General features: G+C 43.8%; 2 protein-coding genes across 2 annotated transcripts; one reads left to right on the top strand and one right to left on the bottom strand.

Moving 5' to 3' along the window:
- Positions 1-1,975: 1,975 nt before the first annotated feature.
- KDELC1 (KDEL (Lys-Asp-Glu-Leu) containing 1) lies at positions 1,976-11,064 on the top strand (the record flags this gene model as incomplete). Its single annotated transcript, XM_010155019.1, is given in 9 exon segments — positions 1,976-2,251; positions 2,659-2,864; positions 3,616-3,693; positions 7,502-7,674; positions 8,698-8,935; positions 9,524-9,733; positions 10,102-10,191; positions 10,742-10,846; positions 11,047-11,064. Coding segments are annotated over 9 exon segments (1,394 nt in total), but the record flags the coding sequence as incomplete, so codon positions are not given.
- Positions 11,065-13,215: 2,151 nt separating this feature from the next.
- Positions 13,216-18,136, bottom strand: TEX30 (testis expressed 30). The gene is made up of 4 exons (XM_010155018.1): positions 17,910-18,136; positions 16,576-16,627; positions 14,474-14,679; positions 13,216-13,540 (listed from the first exon to the last, which is right to left on the bottom strand). Exons 1-4 carry the CDS (start codon positions 18,030-18,032, stop codon positions 13,367-13,369), a joined length of 555 nt encoding a protein of 184 aa, XP_010153320.1. The 5' UTR covers positions 18,033-18,136; the 3' UTR covers positions 13,216-13,366.
- Positions 18,137-18,369: the final 233 nt, after the last annotated feature.

The following is an 18,369-nucleotide window of genomic DNA, read 5'->3' as shown; positions in this document are numbered from 1 at the left end:
GAACGGCGGAGCTTCCCACGCACCAGGCGTCCCATCCCACCTCCCCCCGGGTGCGCGGGTGTGCGACTTCCCCCGCGGTGGGCAGCGGTGGGTCCTGGGTCCAAATCGCCACTGCTCGATGGTTGTGAGGGAGCTGAGCGTCCCGCTTCCCGCCTGGGCAGGCAGCAGTGCCAGCACAGCTGCGTGCCCCATCCTTGGAGGGCAGGCCTCGTGTGCCCGTGTCCCTCCCGAACCACGTGCACCTTTTAGGCAGACGTTTTCCTGGGATTTTCTTGTGGAAAGGGAAACTGTGGGTGCAGAATGCTCCCTATGTCACATTTTCTGTGCAGCACTTGGGAAAAGCCAGCTAATGTCTTCAGGGCTGCACGAGGGGATGAGAAAAGGTGACGGAAATGTTCAACAGCAAAACACGGATGTTGGTCCAGCCAAGAATTTATGATTTATTCTGCTTTGTCAAAACCTGAACAGTAACCGGTATAATTTATGATACATCCGCTGAGGTGTCCTGCTTGTTTCCACTGTTAGGAACATCCGTGTTTCTCCTAAACGCGTAGGCACAAGATCTGTAGAGTCATTTAGGAATTACTCTGTAGGCCATTAGGTAAACTTCACAGGAGTCAAATAGGTAAACTTAGTTTTCAGAGGGCACTCACAGCTTTCCATTTCTACAGAAAAGAAACCCTGACCATACAAGCGAGAGAGGAGCTCAGAGTGCTCCATCCAGGTTGTCCACATTGGATGTACATGTCATCTGCAAGTCAGGAAGCTGCCAATTCAGCTTACCTTGGACAGTAAACATTTCCCGCATTTAGTTGAACTGGCAACTCTCTAGTATGTCTGGACGAGTTTCAGGAGAGGTGACAGGGCTGGTGGGCCGTAATCCATTAGTTCAGCCACTCCCATCACCCCTCTCTATCCCACGCTCTCCGTACATATTTGGGACCATGTTTAAAGAGCTGGAAGAAAATTGGTAGATGTAGCGTTTTGACCATGCCAACTTTGTTAATACCTCTATCGTATGTGATAACTTAATGTTTTTTCAAATTAATTTTATTAGGTTTTATGGACATGTTTCAATGATTGGTGTATGGTGAATTTTACCACATTGTCATAAAGACACATTGAGTTACACGATCCCACTCTGAAGTTTTTTTTTCCCTACCAAGACACTGGCATTTGTAATATCTTTTTTTGTCCCCCATTACTGTAATGATTAAGAAGTTTAACTTCATTTTTCCCTTCACAATAATATCTAGGAAATAAAGTAAGCTGGAAATACTTTGCTTCTCTATGTAAAATAACAGAAGCTGCTAAAGTGAAACTTGTTCTGTGTTTTTTTCATTATTTTTATGGAATCACAAAATAGTTTGGGTTGGAAGAGACTTGTAAAGATCATCTAGCAGGGACACCTTCCACTAGACCAGGTTGCTCAAAGCTTCATCCAGCCTGGCCTTGAACACATCCAGGGATGGGGCATCCACAGCTTCTCTGGGCAACCTGTTCCAGTGCCTCACCACCCTCTCCGGGAAGAATTTCTTTCTGATAACTAATCTAAACCTCCCCCCTTTCAGTTTAAACTGTTGCTCCTTGTCCTGTACTTATAGGACAAGACACCAAGATGTATCTACCAAGATCCATTTATCTGCATGCTCTCTGCCTTCTCATCATTTTACACTTGAGCTGCTTCTAATCAAGAGTTATGCTTGATTTTTAAAGGTGCCCTCTTTCCATAATCAAAGGCCTGTTTTCCAACACCGTTCAACATCTGGGGCACCAAGTAATTTTGGAGGTGTGCTAATGAATATCCGAGTGGAACCTTCTTGATACCCAGCGCTTCTAACAGCATGAGACATCTTAGGTAGCCTAATCAAAATTGTCTTTGGAAAAATCATGCCTTGCCTGTGAACGTTAGGCTGTGCTCATACAGACGTAGCGTGGCTCAATGAAGTCACTGGAAATCTGTCAATGTGAAAAGGAACGGATCAGACTAAGAAAGCTGTTGTGTGTTCCCCTTTTTATTGAGCTCCCACTTATTCTCTGGGTAGGTTCACTTCATCACCCGGTGAACATGCATTCCAGGTGAAGATCACTGCTCCTGAAGAACAGTTCACTCGGGTTGGCGTGCAGGTGTTAGACAGGAAAGATGGTTCCTTCCTTGTGAGATACAGGATGTATGCAAGCTACAAAAACCTGAAGATAGAAGTCAGAACTGGAGATAAACATGTTGCAAAGTCTCCGTATATTTTAAAAGGTAAGAAGCACTACACACAGGTTTCCTATTGTGGCCGTTTCTCACAAACGGTATCCCAGAATGTCTTCTAGGATTAGCATAGGATTCTGCAGGATCTCAGTACTTCTCTGGACTGTCAAATCCAACTGGAATTACAGATTCATTATAAGTGTCCTGCATGTACCGTTCAAAATGGTAATGGGAAGCAAATGCTGCTGAAGCCATTGCCTGGCAGACACATGTGTAGGGCTCATGCAGAAGCTGATGTAGCTAGGCATGACTCCACTGGGGTAAAAAAAAACGTTCAAATGTCTGTTTGCTGAAGGTTTGGCCCTAAGCAATGACTGCTCAGTGCCTGACCTTTTGTGATCTCAACAGCTCAGTAGCGTGACTTATTAAAAATAAAATACTAATTGTGTTCCTGATAGGACCTGTTTACCATGAAAACTGTGACTGCCCTCAGGAGGAGAGCAGTGCATGGCTGGAAGAGATGAAGTGCCCTCAAATCATTCCACAGATTCAGAGAGACCTAGCAAATTTTCCCACTGTTGATCCAGATAAGATTGCAAAAGAAATTCCACAGAGGTTTGGACAAAGACAGAGTTTGTGTCACTACACCATCAAAGATAATGAGGTACGGAACGGGTTGATCTGAAGTCCATACGGGGATGAGGTGGCACATGTACAACTAGGTCCCTTGGCTCTTCCCCACTGAAAGTCATCTTGTCTGTTCTTCTCAAAACTTTCTTTGGTTGCTTCTCTGTCCTTGAATTCTTTTCAGGTTGTATATGAGCTCAGTAGTATCAGTCCTACTTTGTAAAGTGCTTTTTGTCCACTTTACAGCTCCAGCAGCTGAAGTACAGTGCAGCAAATTACTTTCCAAGCAATCAATAGGAGTACTGGGTACAGTACTAATTCAGTTTCCTGCTCTCTGAGTAATCTTTCTTTGGAGTGTCACAATCCTCTAATTTGACATGCATCAATAAATTATATGTTGTGCGTAATTCTGAGATCAATACCACTTGGCTCTGCTGAGGATCAGAGCTACAGTTCTTTTTAACAAAACCGGACTGACTTCAGTGGAGTTTCCTATGGAAATGAGAGAAACAGAACACAACAGAAACAGGTAACCAGTTTCTGTCTCCATGAGACAGACCTCAAATGTCTGCAAAAGCAAGCAAAGCTTGTCCTTTTCTTCTTTTTGTCACTTTTCTGTGATGAGTTAGGGAGATGGGATTTCCAGAGCTCTCCAGCTGACTCATAAATCCCAACAGCCAAACATTTTGTCTAACTGGTTACTTACTGAGTGATTAAAAGAGCTCTAAGTTGTGCCAGCCATTGTCTGAAGTGAAAACACAGGTCAGTAAAACTTTGTTTATTTTCAGGTTTATATAAAGACGTATGGGGAACATGTTGGCTTCAGAATTTTCATGGATGCCATACTGCTTTCTTTGACAAGAAAAGTGAGTCCATCTGTACAGTCATTTATTCTTTATGTGCTAATTATAGAAGCCTGGGCTTAACCAATATACTTTAGCATATTTGTTGCTATTTCTGTTAAAAAGCTCTTTGATTGATAATGGAAAAGTCAGATGCATTTTCTGTGTTTGAATTGGGATATTCTAGAATGCTGTCCAATCAGTGTATGGAGTGTTGCAAATGTTAATTGAATAACAGGCTTTTACAGGAGAGATTGATAGGTTTGGGCAGAGTGTGTTTGGGGTTTTGTTCTGGTTTAGTTGTTTTTTTATTTTCCCCATAGACTAAATAAATCATCCTGTAGCATCTAATAGAAAATTCTGTCTGCTGGTACATTGTACAGGGTGAGTGAAATAAATAGGGAATTTAGATTGTTCTCCATTAAGTTCCCTATGCTGAAAATGAGACAGGACGTGCCGAGAAAGAGCACCAAGAGGTGGCATGTGGGGAAACTCCTTTGATAAACCAGCAAAAAGCACCACACAGGTGCAAACACACAGGGAAAGCCTTGGAAAAAACTGACCTTACATACATAGTGACAGGATACAGCAGGGCTGAGGTTTCAGCATGAACAAGTGTGTGATTATTGTCTGAAGAGAGTAGTAAGAGAAATATGAAGATATCTGAGTTAGTGTCGGGTTTTGACTGTAAAAAGATAAAGCACTTGTCTTGAAAACGAGAGAAAGAAGAGAGAGGAGCTACTGACATATGGAGCTGTTTGCCTAAAAAACATTCCTTAAAAAGCTAGTAAAGATTAAACACATTATTCATAAGCAGCTGAAAGATAAGGTAATTGGTATGAAACAACATTAATTTATCATCAAAGTAAATTAAGCCATGCTTAGGTAATTTCTTCCTATAACAAGACAATAGGCTTCTTGTATGTATGTCAAGTGTCTTAATTTTGGTTAGACTCTTGAGGGCAAGTCTCACGAGTTTCTCATAAACAAGATAAGAAAACTTTGCCTAGAAGAAACTACGGGAACCTGCTTGGAAAGCCTTACTCCAGTAGTAGTTGCCAATGTTTGCAGAGAGGTGGAAGGTGTCACAAATCTGTTCTTCAGAGAATTGCCCTAGGTTCAGTCCCCATTTAATAACTTGGTTATATTTTGACTGAATGATGGACTAGAGAATATGCTTATTAAAATGAAATAACGTGTGAGCACCTCACGTTACAGCATCATAATTAAAAAAATTCTTAACAAGTAAGAGAAATTGTATGGAAAAATGGATAAAATAATGTGACAAGGGCAGGGTACCACACAAAAGCTACTAAGTCCAATGGTTATGGCACCTATTTAAAATAAGGGGTGAGTGGCTGTTTTCCACAGGAAAGCGCGAAGGTCACGGTATCACAAGTTTAACGTGAGCTGACAGTGGGATGCTGTTGCAAAAAGTTAACGTGTGGTTAGCAGAAGACTCACGTGAAGGAAATGTGAAGTAACCCTCCCGCTATACTGGGATTAGTAATGGGTCAGTGATGGTACTGTCTCTGCTTCAAGAATGGTGGTTCAGTGACTGATGTTGCTCAGGGAAGTGGTGAGTGGCTAGGTACGCAAATGAAGATTGATGTAAGCGGTGGTTGTTTCATCCGACAGCGTCTAAGGGACAACGTACATGTAGCCTTTAGTTATCTCAAAGGTTGCTCTATAGAAGATGGAGGTAAGCTGTTCTCAGTGTCAGTAGGGCTGGACAAGAAGTAGTGGAATTAAACTGCATCAAAGGCTAAATGTTGGAAAAGGTTTGCCAACTCCAAAGACAGAAACTATTTACAGATCTAGAAAACATAATTTGTCTCATCCCCATTAAATACTGTAGGAATTTCTATTCAGACGGTGTCACTGGAGGACAATGGTTCTGTTGGGTTGGAGGAGAAGATTTAACCTGTTGAATGATTCTGCCATTGAGGATGTAGACAAAATATAATTTGTAGCTTTTCTATGTCCATTATAACCATTAGGTGGCACTGTGTTAATAAAGTTTAGTGCTGAAGATTAATGTGTAGCCAAGCCCCATTCGAAATGAAGCTACACAATAAAACCTTTTCTGTCAGACTGTGTACTGGAGATGAAAAGCACTGTTTTGGGTCTCCTGTATTTAGAATTTCTGGATGTCTTTGCCAAACGTTTTCCCGTGGCATCAAGTTAGTGAAAAATATTTTCAACCACTTAGGAGGGTGTTTGATAATTGGCAGATTGTAAATTTCTATCTCTGGCCATAAATGGAAGTTAGATTAGTAACCTAATAAAACCTCTCTGGGCCACAGAAGAATCCTGAAATGTTTGTCTGTGACCAGCCGTTCTGATCTGAAGAAGAAAGGGGTTTGAGAGGAGAAATGCTGTCAGGCATATATGTGATGAGGAGTCAGTAACACATTGCAGCTCTATTTTTACATGTATATTTTACTTTGACAATTAACATTCGTAATCATCCCTTCCTCCAGAGGAGGTATTTTCTCCTGTAGATATTAAGGTAGTTGAAGATAACACTTGCACGAAGTGCTCCTCATCTCACACATACAGCCATGATCTCTAAATTATCTGTTACTAGTCAGGACAGAGAACTTGGAGTTATACCAACGTTTTTCTAAAGAAAATGGCAGTATAATAATCAGGTGTTCGTAACAGTCAAATGCCCAATTAAGACTTACTAAGGAGGGAGGCAAAAACAAAAAAAAGATTATGTCACAGCATAAAACCTTGTGAAAACACGGCAGTTGTCGCTTCGCCTTCTCCAGAAGAGTGACACAGCAAGAAAACTGTTCTGGCATGCGAAGACAAGCTAATTTGGCTGGGATTCTTTTGTTCTGAAAGAGGCAACTGAGGCAGGACATTGTGGAGATGTGTATTTTTTTAAGAATCGTGTCACGAAGAGGGTGAACTAGGAACGGATACGGTGTTAGTTCTGCACGTTACCCGTAACCGTGTGCCGCCTTCAGCCTTCATCTCTCCCAGCTGAAGTGTCCCACCGTTTTCAGTTTCTCCTCACAAGGCAGCTGGTCCATCTCTATCACGGTACCTGCCTTTCGTTGTACCTTCTCTTACTTTGCTTGCAAATACCAGAACTATACACAGGGGTATGATGGGGGTGCATCATATAGCAACAAAATGATACCCCCTGTCCTGTTGTTCCTGGCCATCAGCAGTGTTTTGCCTGCTTTTTGACTGTGGCAGTGAATTCGGATGTGGTTCCACGCTACCTACGACTTTAAATAAGGGAGGATGTTACACTTAATAATGAACTCCAGCGCTGCCTAGGTGTGGTCTTTCCATCATGGCTGTTCGCTTCTGATACGTCTGTTGGATTCAGTCATCACGCAGACACAGGGTGAATCAGTTCACTGGTGTGAGAGAAAACTGATTTTCCACCCAACAGCGATCTTCCCTACGGTCAACAAGGTGGTTCACTTTACCTCGGAGCTATACGATTGCTTACTGCATCCCAGAGCTAGTCTGGTACTAAGATTGTGTGGCCAGTCATGTAAAGTGTAACAAGAAACCATCCTTGAAACTCAGGTGTTCCCAAAAAAAAACCTTAAAAAAACCCCCCAAAAAACAGACAGCATTTACGTGACTTTGTGTAAATCTTAATAAAATAATTTATTACCTTTTAGGCGTTACTCTGAGGTCTCAGTACTTTTAAAATGTTTGTAAACTTTATTTATTACAGGTACAGTAAGTGTATTAGAGACCTGGCTATTCATTTTTCGTGAGGTTGTTTTCAAAACGTGAGATGCCAGCAGAATACTGCTTTGTATCAAAATGCGTTCGTGCCTGCTTTGCTTCCGTTTAGGTGAAAATGCCGGATGTAGAATTTTTTGTCAATCTGGGGGACTGGCCTCTGGAGAAAAAGAAGCCTTCGCAGAACCTGCACCCCATCTTCTCATGGTGTGGGTCCAGTGAGTCAAAAGACATTGTCATGCCAACATATGACTTAACAGACTCAGTCTTGGAGACTATGGGACGGTAAGAGATTGCTGAAAATTTTCACAAAATCCACAGTGAACGATCTTCCAAAAAGTTACTTGTGTTAACAGTATATTAACTGGTTTTATTTATTCACTGAGATACTGGCACCCTGTGGGTAGGCAGTAACTGTGTAATCAGGATTTGAGCACTCACTAAGTTACGTATTACATAACATAAATGACATATTAAAATACGTCACTGTTTCATTTCAAAAAATCAAAATTAACCTAAATATGGTCAAGTCACTGAAAACGGCACTTACAGGGAATGTTTCAAGGGTAGGTGTTCTGTGAGTTTGCTTTGTTCCAGCACCATGAACAGGCTGACAAGTGGCCAGGTCTGGTTTTTTCCTGGTTTTCCTAGAATCTTTTCCTGTACCTTTCAAAGCCCAGTGAGGCCCAACTTCTGAACCAAGGACCTACCATTTCCCACTTTGATTACTGAGTGTAACTGGCCCGGGTAACCGCTCTGTCGCTCTCCCGAAACGCTACCATGCCAGCTCTGGAGAGATCTTTGTTATCCACTTTGAACCTGTTTATCATTTCACTGCACTCAGTTTGGGTTCCTTGTCTTTATTATCAATACTTTTCCTAAATTTGCTCCCCCTCCCCCCAGTTTATGTGTTTTAATTTATCAAAGGAAGAGGAGTATGTTGTATTAAGCTAGTTACATGAAAACCTTGCTTTGGACTGCCGTTATCAGCTATTGCATTACCCTGTGTTGCCTTCATCTCTCTGGCAACCGTACCCACTTCCAGCTACGTTTTTCCATGACAACTGGCAGGTACTCTCTCCACACGCCATGTTGTTGAGCCGATGCTGTCTCGCTGCAGCCCCGTGAACTGGACATGCCTTACCTGTTTCTGTCATTCCAAAATACCGACGCAGTACCTGTGCGGGTGTGCGCGTGACTTGCCTCCATCCTTGGTTTTTGCCTGTTGGTGCCATAAACTCTTTGAAGCAATTGCACTTTAAAAAGTTCCAAGTAGCTTCACTGTTAAATCCCTTCTTTCTCCTCCAGAGTCAGTCTGGATATGATGTCAGTTCAAGCAAACACTGGCCCAGCTTGGGAAGACAAGAACACCACAGCATTCTGGAGAGGACGTGACAGCCGCAAAGAAAGGCTTGAACTTGTAAAACTCAGCAGAAAGCACCCAGAGATCATAGATGCTGCTTTCACAAACTTCTTTTTTTTTAAACATGATGAAAGCCTCTATGGCCCCATTGTTAAGCACATTTCGTTCTTTGATTTTTTTAAGGTAAGCCAGGAGCCAGTTTTTACAGAACTAGGTTCTCGGCGTCCCCCGTTATCGAATACCTCTGTATAGATTATTGATAATACAGCGATTTTTAGTTTTCCGGCACAGCTGCAGGAACAAGCGTGATGAGGCATCCCTGCAGTGGGATTAGCTGCAGTTGTAGCTCCTACGCTGAGGATAACGATGTTTGATTTACTTCTAAAGGTTCTGTAGAACCTCGTGCAACCTATGTAACTCCAAGTTCCTTTTTATTTCTTTTTTCCTGATTCAGCGATCAGGACTACTAACATAACTAACATAGCGGGAAAATCGGTGGAGGAAGTGGCACATCTACCCTCGCATCCGAGGATGAGCGTCTAAGAATGTCCGGAGAACTTAATTGATGAAGAGGGCATCTCTCTGTACCCCGCACTGTGATGAATTCCAAACTAAATAATAAAAGCTACCTAAACACTGATGCTTGCCTAGCCAATCCTACATTTCTCGATATCGGCAAGTCAGTAATACCAGTGCCCTCAGAATAATACAACCTAACCAAGCTGCTTGGATCTCCTGCTTGTTAATAACTTCGGCTCATTTTCTTTCCAGTATAAATACCAAATTAATATCGATGGCACAGTGGCAGCATACAGACTGCCTTATCTACTGGCGGGAAACAGTGTGGTACTAAAGCAAGACTCCATCTACTATGAGCATTTTTATAACGAGCTGCAGCCCTGGAAACATTATATTCCGTTTAAAAGTGACCTGAGCGATCTACTGGAAAAACTGCAGTGGGCGAAAGAGCACGACGAAGAGGTAAACATGCGCTCGGAAGCGTTCGGGAACGTTCCTAGACAGAGTAGAGCAAAAAGTAAATTTCTTTAAAACAAGAAACAACTTATTAGAAGGACTTAAAAATTAGTGTCACCAGCGCTACAAATAAAAAAACCTTTCAAATTAAGGGCAGTTTTATGTATTTTCTTAAATCACATTGAACTTTGGAAAAAGCAGGTTTATTTTCTTAAGAATGCCTTATTTTTAAAATGAAGAATGTTTAAATAAAAATAAATAAGTCATCCTAAACTGTCAGCACTGTACATTACTCCAGAGTCAGTACTGGCAACCTGAAATAACTACTGTTTTTTTGACAATTTAAAAAAAAACCCTTTGATTTTCTCTGACAGGCAAAAAACATTGCCAAATCTGGACAAGAATTTGCAAGAAACAATCTCATGGGAGACCACATTTTTTGTTACTATTTCAAACTTTTCCAGGTGAGTATATTTTTAATGGCTACTACCGCAAAAATAGAAATCCCACAGGAAGAATTCAGGGCAACGGAGCTGCTGGAAACAGGACACCCCAGTACTTGAAGCCGCGCAGCAAGCAGCAGCAATTAGGAACTCCTAATTTGCAGTGTTTTCCTAACACTGCATGTGGTTATTTCCTCTGAAAACCCCTTAAGACTAGGCTGGCGCTTGGAGAGAGGCAATTGGATCCCATAAATCTTGATCTAATCTGCAGGAATATGTTGCCCCCAGTGATCAAAGAATTCCACATCAGACACACACCCTGTGAACCACAGCTGAAAATAGCTGTGCATTAGCACCAAGGTAGTGAAACTCCAGCGAGGCCGCCGCCAGGGGCTCCTGTCTGCGATGAAGTATCCGCTTACTCCGTCTGTGGCACGGCACGGAGTAAGGGACTGCGTCTCCCCAGAGCTTTTACAGAGTTACCCGGCTGAGTTGGTGCAGTAATTGCAGCCGGATGTACAATCTGACTAAAGTTCACTAATTAACAGTACCTTCCTTTTTTTGAAACTAGGAATATGCTGGCTTGCAAGTGAGTGAGCCAAAAATCAGAGAAGGGATGGAGAGAGTGCAGCAGCCTGATGATGACCTCTTCCCGTGTACTTGCCACAGAAAACAGGTACAGGACATCCAGCGTGAAGCGCTGGATGTCTTCCGTTCTTACTCGGTCCCATCGGAACAGGCACCGCTCCATAGTCCACGGTGTCCGTCAATAAACGCCCGTTGGACTGAGAAATGTTTCTTAGTGTGCTTGCAGGACTAGACAGTTCAAATTGAGTTCCTAATTAATTGAAAATGTTTCTTCTTTCTTGCCTGCAGGCCAAAGATGAACTCTGACAGAAAGAAATAAAATAATCTTTTGAATATTTACCTACATTCAGACTCTCGTCAGAAGGAAAGGGAAAAATTTGGATTAAACTGCTGGTGGATTATGTCCGTGGGTGTTATTTACTGTATCGTGACCTACAGATGGAAGAAAACCAAGCATCCCCTGTTTCTTCTTTATCATGCAGTGGTTGCAGAGCCTTGTTCAAAAACACTTTTACAATTGTTTTTAAATAAAACCCATGTTTGTATCAGTCACGTGTTACTGTGTCCTGAGACACCTTGGAAATGCAGGTACTTCTTACTGACGCTCGTTATGCTGAGTCTGTTCGCACACGTGTTCTGCAAAAAAAGGGCAGAGAGGAATCGGAAATCTGCCCCCTTGTCCCCAGTCTGGGTTCTTCGCCCGGTGTGCACACCAGTAACACACAGCAGAGGCATTTCCAAGTTCGTTTTGGTCACAATCTCTCCCTGTGGGAATTACTTTTTACCTACTTCTCCGGCCTTGGCAGCTCCCGTCGGTTCTTTGGGGTTTGCTGACCAAACACAGAGTTCTTCATTCTTCCTGACAGGAGTATCTTGCTCACCAGCAGTGCCACACTGCGTAGCTACTCCTCTATTTTAACAGTTAGTGAATAATTAAATAGGATGGCGGCTACGCAGGGAGTCGAGCAGCCACCAAGTTTTTTTCTCTTCCAATTACAAGTCACATTTTCTTTAATTAAATGTCTAATACAACACCCTCACCCCAGGTATCAATCCAGAGTCGTCGTTTGCAAACTGTAACTGTTCCTTCCGAGAGAATCGGTATTCTCAAAGATGACAATGTGGGGTGAGAACATACCTTTTTGACTTGAAGGAAAAACCACAGTGCTATTGGACACTGGGAATATTAAAAGTTTTAAGTTCCACACAATTTTTCACGGATGCTTTGCCTGTGAAGCTCAGTCTCTTTGGCAATATGAAAATAATCAACTAACACTGAGCAGTCACTAATGAGATTGAACTGATCATTGTTTCCAACGACCATTCTATTTTTAAAATAGCTGCTTTCCACTGATATTAAGTAATTCAACTCTTACTTTTCAGCATATCAACATCATCTGAAAATGATCCATGGGGTGGTGAGGCACTGGAACAGGTTGCCCAGAGAAGCTGTGGATGCCCCATCCCTGGAAGTGTTCAAGGCCAGGCTGGATGAGGCTTTGAGCAACCTGGTCTAGTGGAAGGTGTCCCTGCCCATGGCAGGGGGGTTGGAACTAGATGGTCTGTAAGGTCCCTTCCAACCCAAACCATTCTGTGATTCTCTGAGATCACCGTCTTGGGAGTCCACATCAAGATGTTCTTTTCAGGACCAAACAGCCAGTTCATCTCAGAGGTCATCATTCAGCTGGTATTTGCTGACAATTGGGCTGAAAATAAGTAATATATTGCTACAACCCATGGTTATTCCAACGGGTTACTTGCAGCCTATACGAGTCCCTTCTGCTAATGGGAAATGAGGTTCAGACCCCCACCTGCCTCTTCTGAGCCCTCCTGATGGAAGCCTTTTGCACATGACACCCACTTCCTCCTCCGGGAGCTCCTCCACCCGTGTAAACACGAGTTGTCTTTTACCAGTGTTTATTTAGTAGTCTTCCATGTCCGTCTCTGCAAAGGGCCTCTGGGATCAGTCCTTCACCCACGGGAATTTGCTGGAGGGCGACTGTTCAAAACTCTTCTTTGCTCCTCATGCACAACTGTGCCTGCATTTCCTCCTCCTCCTCCCCACACAGGCCAAGAATCCGGCTCCGTAGGGAAGTGATGTTGTAAACGATGAGAGAATCCCCTCCCTGCACAGAAGAGGGGTGGAGCACCGGGGCATGGCCCCACAACAGAGCAGTACCACTTGCCAGCCCCCGGGGGATGTGCTCACAGAATTCTACAGAGCGGGAGTTTTTAATTTCATACAAGTACGCCGTCAGCATTATACTCGGAAATGAAAGGCACCTAGAGATTTGGTGTCAAAATAGTGGGTTTTTCCAATAAATTACTTCAAATATTAGTCAAAAGCAGGTACTTAGTGCTCTGTGTTACTGTGTTGTAGGTATTTACACAGAAACACAGAAAACAATGCTGACATGAGGTTAAATGTTTTGTAAATTTTGTCCTTCCTTATTACCTTCATTCATACAAAAAAAAGGTTTTATTTCAATTTACACTTAGACCTCTGAAAATACGTGTATTAAAAAATAATTGCCTCTCAGAAATAACAAACTCCTAATTTGCTGCATTTAGGAAAAGCAAAATGAAGATACTGCTTAAACACTGCAAATCATTTGGCCTCCAGTCCAATATTCTCTCTAAGCCATGAAAAAACGTGGCCATTTATTTCTTCCATGACATCGTCTGCTGTTCGTCCCTTGACTGCCATCCCATGGTTTGCTTTATGAACCCAGTGGATTTCTGTGGGGGCTCTCATTTTCCTTGCCACACCTTCCAGCAGTCGCTACGGGGAACATAAGAATGAAAAGGTTAGAGAATCAGCTGCCTCCAACTCTGCCGCTCGCAGGTGCCTCTCGCTTTGCCCTGTGCAACACCCAACAGGCAGCTCTCCAAAACCAAAGCGGATCTGTGTGCACCTTGGAAACACCCCGACAGAAAGGATGTGATGGTACTGCATTCAGCAGTGGGATTTGCTCAGAGGTTCGCCCTCACTCAAGACACCGAATAGCAGAAAATTGGAACTTCACAACTGCAAAGGTCACAACCCTGGGAAAGCTCCTTCCCCATGCTGATGAAGGAATCCGCTCTTACTGTCAGAGGGTAGTACTAGCAATAAAGCCAGAAAACTTCCAAAGTCAGGTTTGTCTCCGGTGGCAGAGCAGCAACATAATTCCCTAGAGACTGGCTGTGACTCCATGCAAGTTCCGCAGCAAACGTATCCGAGATCCAGCTCGGACTCGGAGGACCTGCTGGTTGCCAGCCTGACTAAGTTTGGTGACAACTCCTCACCAAAGCATCATGCCTCCTTAGAAACAGCCCGAGCATGGAAAAGGCCAATTGGACACACTCCCAAATTCAAGCTGAACTGTTCAAGAAGAACAGACACCTGTTTGCCAGAAAGCGAGGCAGAAACCCACTGCCTTCTCATCTCTGCAGTATTTTGGCAGTATTTTAGTGGCCCAGAGAGGAGTTTGCTGAAGTGCGTGATCAAGCGTGATCTAGAAGTTTTATGCAGCAAAAGAAAGCCCCACCAGGCTTCCTTATGTCCGATGAAGTTTCCTACCCAAGGCTTCCTTCAGAAGATATGCATATTATATATATATTTAGAGAAGGCTGTTAATCAAAGGCACAGCTGCATGTGTCAGTACAGACGCCACCGACTCACCCCTACTCCTCCCCACTGCCCCTTCATAGCGGGATTTACAAGGGTACTCACTTTTTCACACATCTCATCTGCTGATCCTGAGACAAACAGCACTGGGCACCTGATAAATAATAAATCTTCATCCCGGAGCTTGGACTGAAGTTTTGGTCGATGCAACGGGTAAGACAAACATATTAGACCTCGAACGAAGTCGTCATCATCCTCCTGGCTAAGCTGACGTGTCATGGAGGCAGCAGCTCGTGAGCCCATGGAACGGCCTTTCTCCCATGAGAAAATAAAGGGAAAAAGTTACCTGTCGTCACCTCATCCACATTCTGTTTGAGGAAACAACACCTAAAACCAATCCAGCTGGCTGCATTTCAGCGTACCAGCAGTACAAAATGCTAGGGATGCTTTTATTTATCTAATCCATCAAAAATATTAATCCTAATTTCAATATTTTCTACAATATTTGTCTTATATTATGATTTCCCATCCCCATTTAAAAAGAAGGGAGGGAAAAAAGAAGATAAACGGAGAGGGATCCTTTACAGTACTGGAAGGAACAACAGCCCATCCTGGGGCAGGGCGAAGACTGGGACAGGCCCTGTCCTCCAGACCCTTGAAATTTGAGACAGCAATGGTATTATCTTGGCGGTTTGGGTTTTTTTTAAGCAACCATAATCTGCTCAAATTAAACCCAAAGTTTTACGTGCCTCGCTCCCAAAACAAATCCGGCAAGTGGTTATGCACACGGCAAACTTCAGCCTAAAAGTAAAAGTAGAAGGCGGGGGGGGTTGGGGGGAAATAATGAAGTGTGAACTTGTAGCACGAGGTCAGTCAGTAACAGCAAGGGGATATCAAAATATCTCCTCGAAGAAGAGGAGACCTAGGAGCTGACAACGCTCTGTAATTGAGTGTTACAAGTGGCTGATTCCAGTGGGATTAACTTGCATCAGCGCAGATTTGGTTTCACTTAGTCAGAGAACATTCAGGGTTTCCCGTATCAAGTCATTCCTAATCACATCCACTACTTCCCTTTGTCACATAATATAACTGGTTTTCTGTCTGCCGCTCGGTTTTATCCACCAAAACCTGCTTTGGGAAATGGTTTTCCATTTACCAGTAACAATTCTTCCAGACCTGCAGTGAAAACGTACACCTGGATTATCGGAGAACTTACACCCTGTCACTTTTAAGTGACAAGGAAGCCTTCTCCCAGAGTACCTGGAAAACTTGGCCTGTTGCTCTTCCCTTCCTCCTTCTCGAGCAAGATCTGTGGCATCACGAGGAGAGTGAATAGCTCCGGACAGCCACGCTCCCAAGAGTGTCCACTGAAAGCGGCAGGCTGGATGTTCCCATTTGCAAGTCGAGCAGCAACGCTGCCCAAGCCACCGGCGAGGAAGCCGAGCCGCCCGCCCGGCGCAGCTGGTAGCGTTCAGCTCCAGGTTAAGAGACCCAACGCCGATCTGTAAGTGGCGCCCACGTCCCCGCGGCAGTTGGCGGACTGCTAATTAATTAGCGTTACAGAGCAGCCAACTGTCAGCAGGTAGCCACACTGCTGTACCTAGGCAGCACCGACTAGTGGGAGTTGATTCAGCTTATAGAATCACAGAATGGTTTGGGTTGGAAGGGACCTTAAAGATCACCTAGTTCCAACCCCCCTGCCATGGGCAGGGACACCTTCCACTAGACCAGGTGGCTCAAAGCCTCATCCAGCCTGGCCTTGAACACTTCCCGGGATGGGGCATCCACAGCTTCTCTGGGCAACCTGTGCCAGTGCTTCCCCACCCTCTCCGGGAAGAATTTTTTCTTCCTGATATCCAACCTAAACCTCCACGCTTTCAATTTAAACCCATTACCCCTTGTCCTGTCACTACAGGCCCTTGTAAAAAGTCCCCCCCAGCTTTCCTGTAGGCCCCCTTCAGGTACAGCACGGGTCCCAACACCGACCCCTGAGGAACGCCGCTCGTCACCGACCTCCACTCGGACACTGAGCCATCGACCACCTCAGACAGCAAGCTCTTAGTGCCCACCTCAGACCGACACCTGCCACCCGTATCTGTTCCTTCACCTCCAACCAACGTGGGACAGACTTCAAAAATAGAGTAATTACAGACTGCTGTCACAAGAGGCAGTCTGGGAGAGAAAATTACAGATAATAAAAACAGTACCTGCAAGGAAGATGCCCGAAAGTTTATAATCTTCAGAAAGCCTCAAGTATTCCTGAAGAAACAAGATAAAGAGAAGCATTACAAATCAGAACTACGAAGGCTGGGGATTTTTTTGTTTGTTTGTTTGTAGCTACTAAACAGAAAATGGGAAGCTCCTTCAGCACTGCAGGTTAAACCAAGAACAGATACACACAGGTTGCTCTCGTCACACAAGTGATTTTGTAACCTTTTGCACCAACAACATAATAAACAAACAACTTCACATTAGGTCTCAGAACTGGAGACACTTGCTTAAGAACTGGACTTAGTTCCCCTACAACAACATCTGACGCTCAATGTGAAGAGCTCAAGCTGCCTTCCCGTGCCCCAGTAAAGCAGCTAGATGATCAGGAGAAAATTTCCACTCCTTCCTACACGCTCCAGAATAGGAAGCTACTCCCAGCTGATACCATTATAAGGAATGGTTGCTCGTTGTAACAAAACCCAGGTACATAAGAACATCCTAAATAACGTAGCAGCAGCAGAGAGAAGCACATGCATGTAACTGTTTAAACTGATTTTGAAATCAAACTCTAGGTTCTAAGGCTCTCACATGCTACACCCAACCTCTCCTGCTTCAACTCCTCCTGAGACCCAGTCCCCTACTCTGTCCCCAAAGTATTGTTGTACCAGCTGCCAACCATCAGAGACCCAGCACAACTCCCAGGTCAGCTTCTTTCCTCTCAAAACCACCTCCAAAACTTAATCCCTTAATCCCTCTCCCCTCCCCAAGCCCTCCCAGAACACCTACCGCTTGTTTCCACCCTAAATACTTCAGTTTTTTCAAGCTTGAAAACATCCCTGCTTTCTTCACATCCTTTCCTCAAGCTTTCCTTACTCTCCCTGAACCCAAGCCCACATACTTGCTGCAGCAAGTTCAGCCAGGAAAGGGTTAACTCTCTTACTGTGGCTGCTAGAAAGCTGTGTTCCTGGTGACCTGAGGTGTCATGGGCCCACCGAGCCATAAACAGCTCACCTTTATGTGAGCACTTCTACGCACTGTGGAAGGAGACAAAGTCCCTGTGGTGCATGTTAAAAATATGCTGGGAAAAACAGTCTGGGTTATTCCTGCCTCGGGCAAAGGCAAACCCATTCGTGGTATTTTGCTAGCTGCAGTTAAACCACGACATGTTCCAGCTACGGCCTACCCACAGAAATATCCCTCCTGCTCTTTCTGTTCACAGGCAGTGCTCCATGTAGCTAACCATCATGTCTGATTTTCCCACCATGGCTTGAGTAGTTCAAGACACGCCGAAGATGACAGCCACGGATCTAAGCTTGGGCAGCATTCTTACCACAACTGCTTTGAAGGCCTTAGTCCTGTAAGCAACATTAAGGCCTTTACAAGTGAACCGCAGGCACAGAACTCCATGGGATGCAAGACAGGCTGCCAAAGACACCAAGTGAGGGAAATTCATATCTCCTCCAGCTCCATGGGTAAGAATCACTCCATACGCTGGTTTCTTCACTGGCACAGAAAAGGCAGCATCAAGATGTTTGTTTCCAAAAGGTATTTTCACTTTAACCTAGAAATTAAACAAATTAAAAACATACTTAAGAAAAAGCACCTTTCCAGTTTTCACATTATGATGAAGAAAAATCAGACAATTAAGAACCCAAAATTGCCAGTCCACCTTTATTTCTTTTAAGAGTACTAAATGAGTAACTCTACCTCTGGCTCAAAGATTTTCCACGCAATAATGGGCAAGTAACTTTATCACACCACACCTTATTTTCTTCATTAGAAAATGAAGC

This window comes from Eurypyga helias, unplaced genomic scaffold (genome assembly GCF_000690775.1).
Source record: "Eurypyga helias isolate BGI_N326 unplaced genomic scaffold, ASM69077v1 Scaffold34987, whole genome shotgun sequence".
NCBI classification, from domain to species: domain Eukaryota; kingdom Metazoa; phylum Chordata; class Aves; order Eurypygiformes; family Eurypygidae; genus Eurypyga; species Eurypyga helias.
The sequence above is the reverse complement of the archived record's forward strand: the minus strand, read 5'-3'. Positions and strand labels throughout refer to the sequence as shown.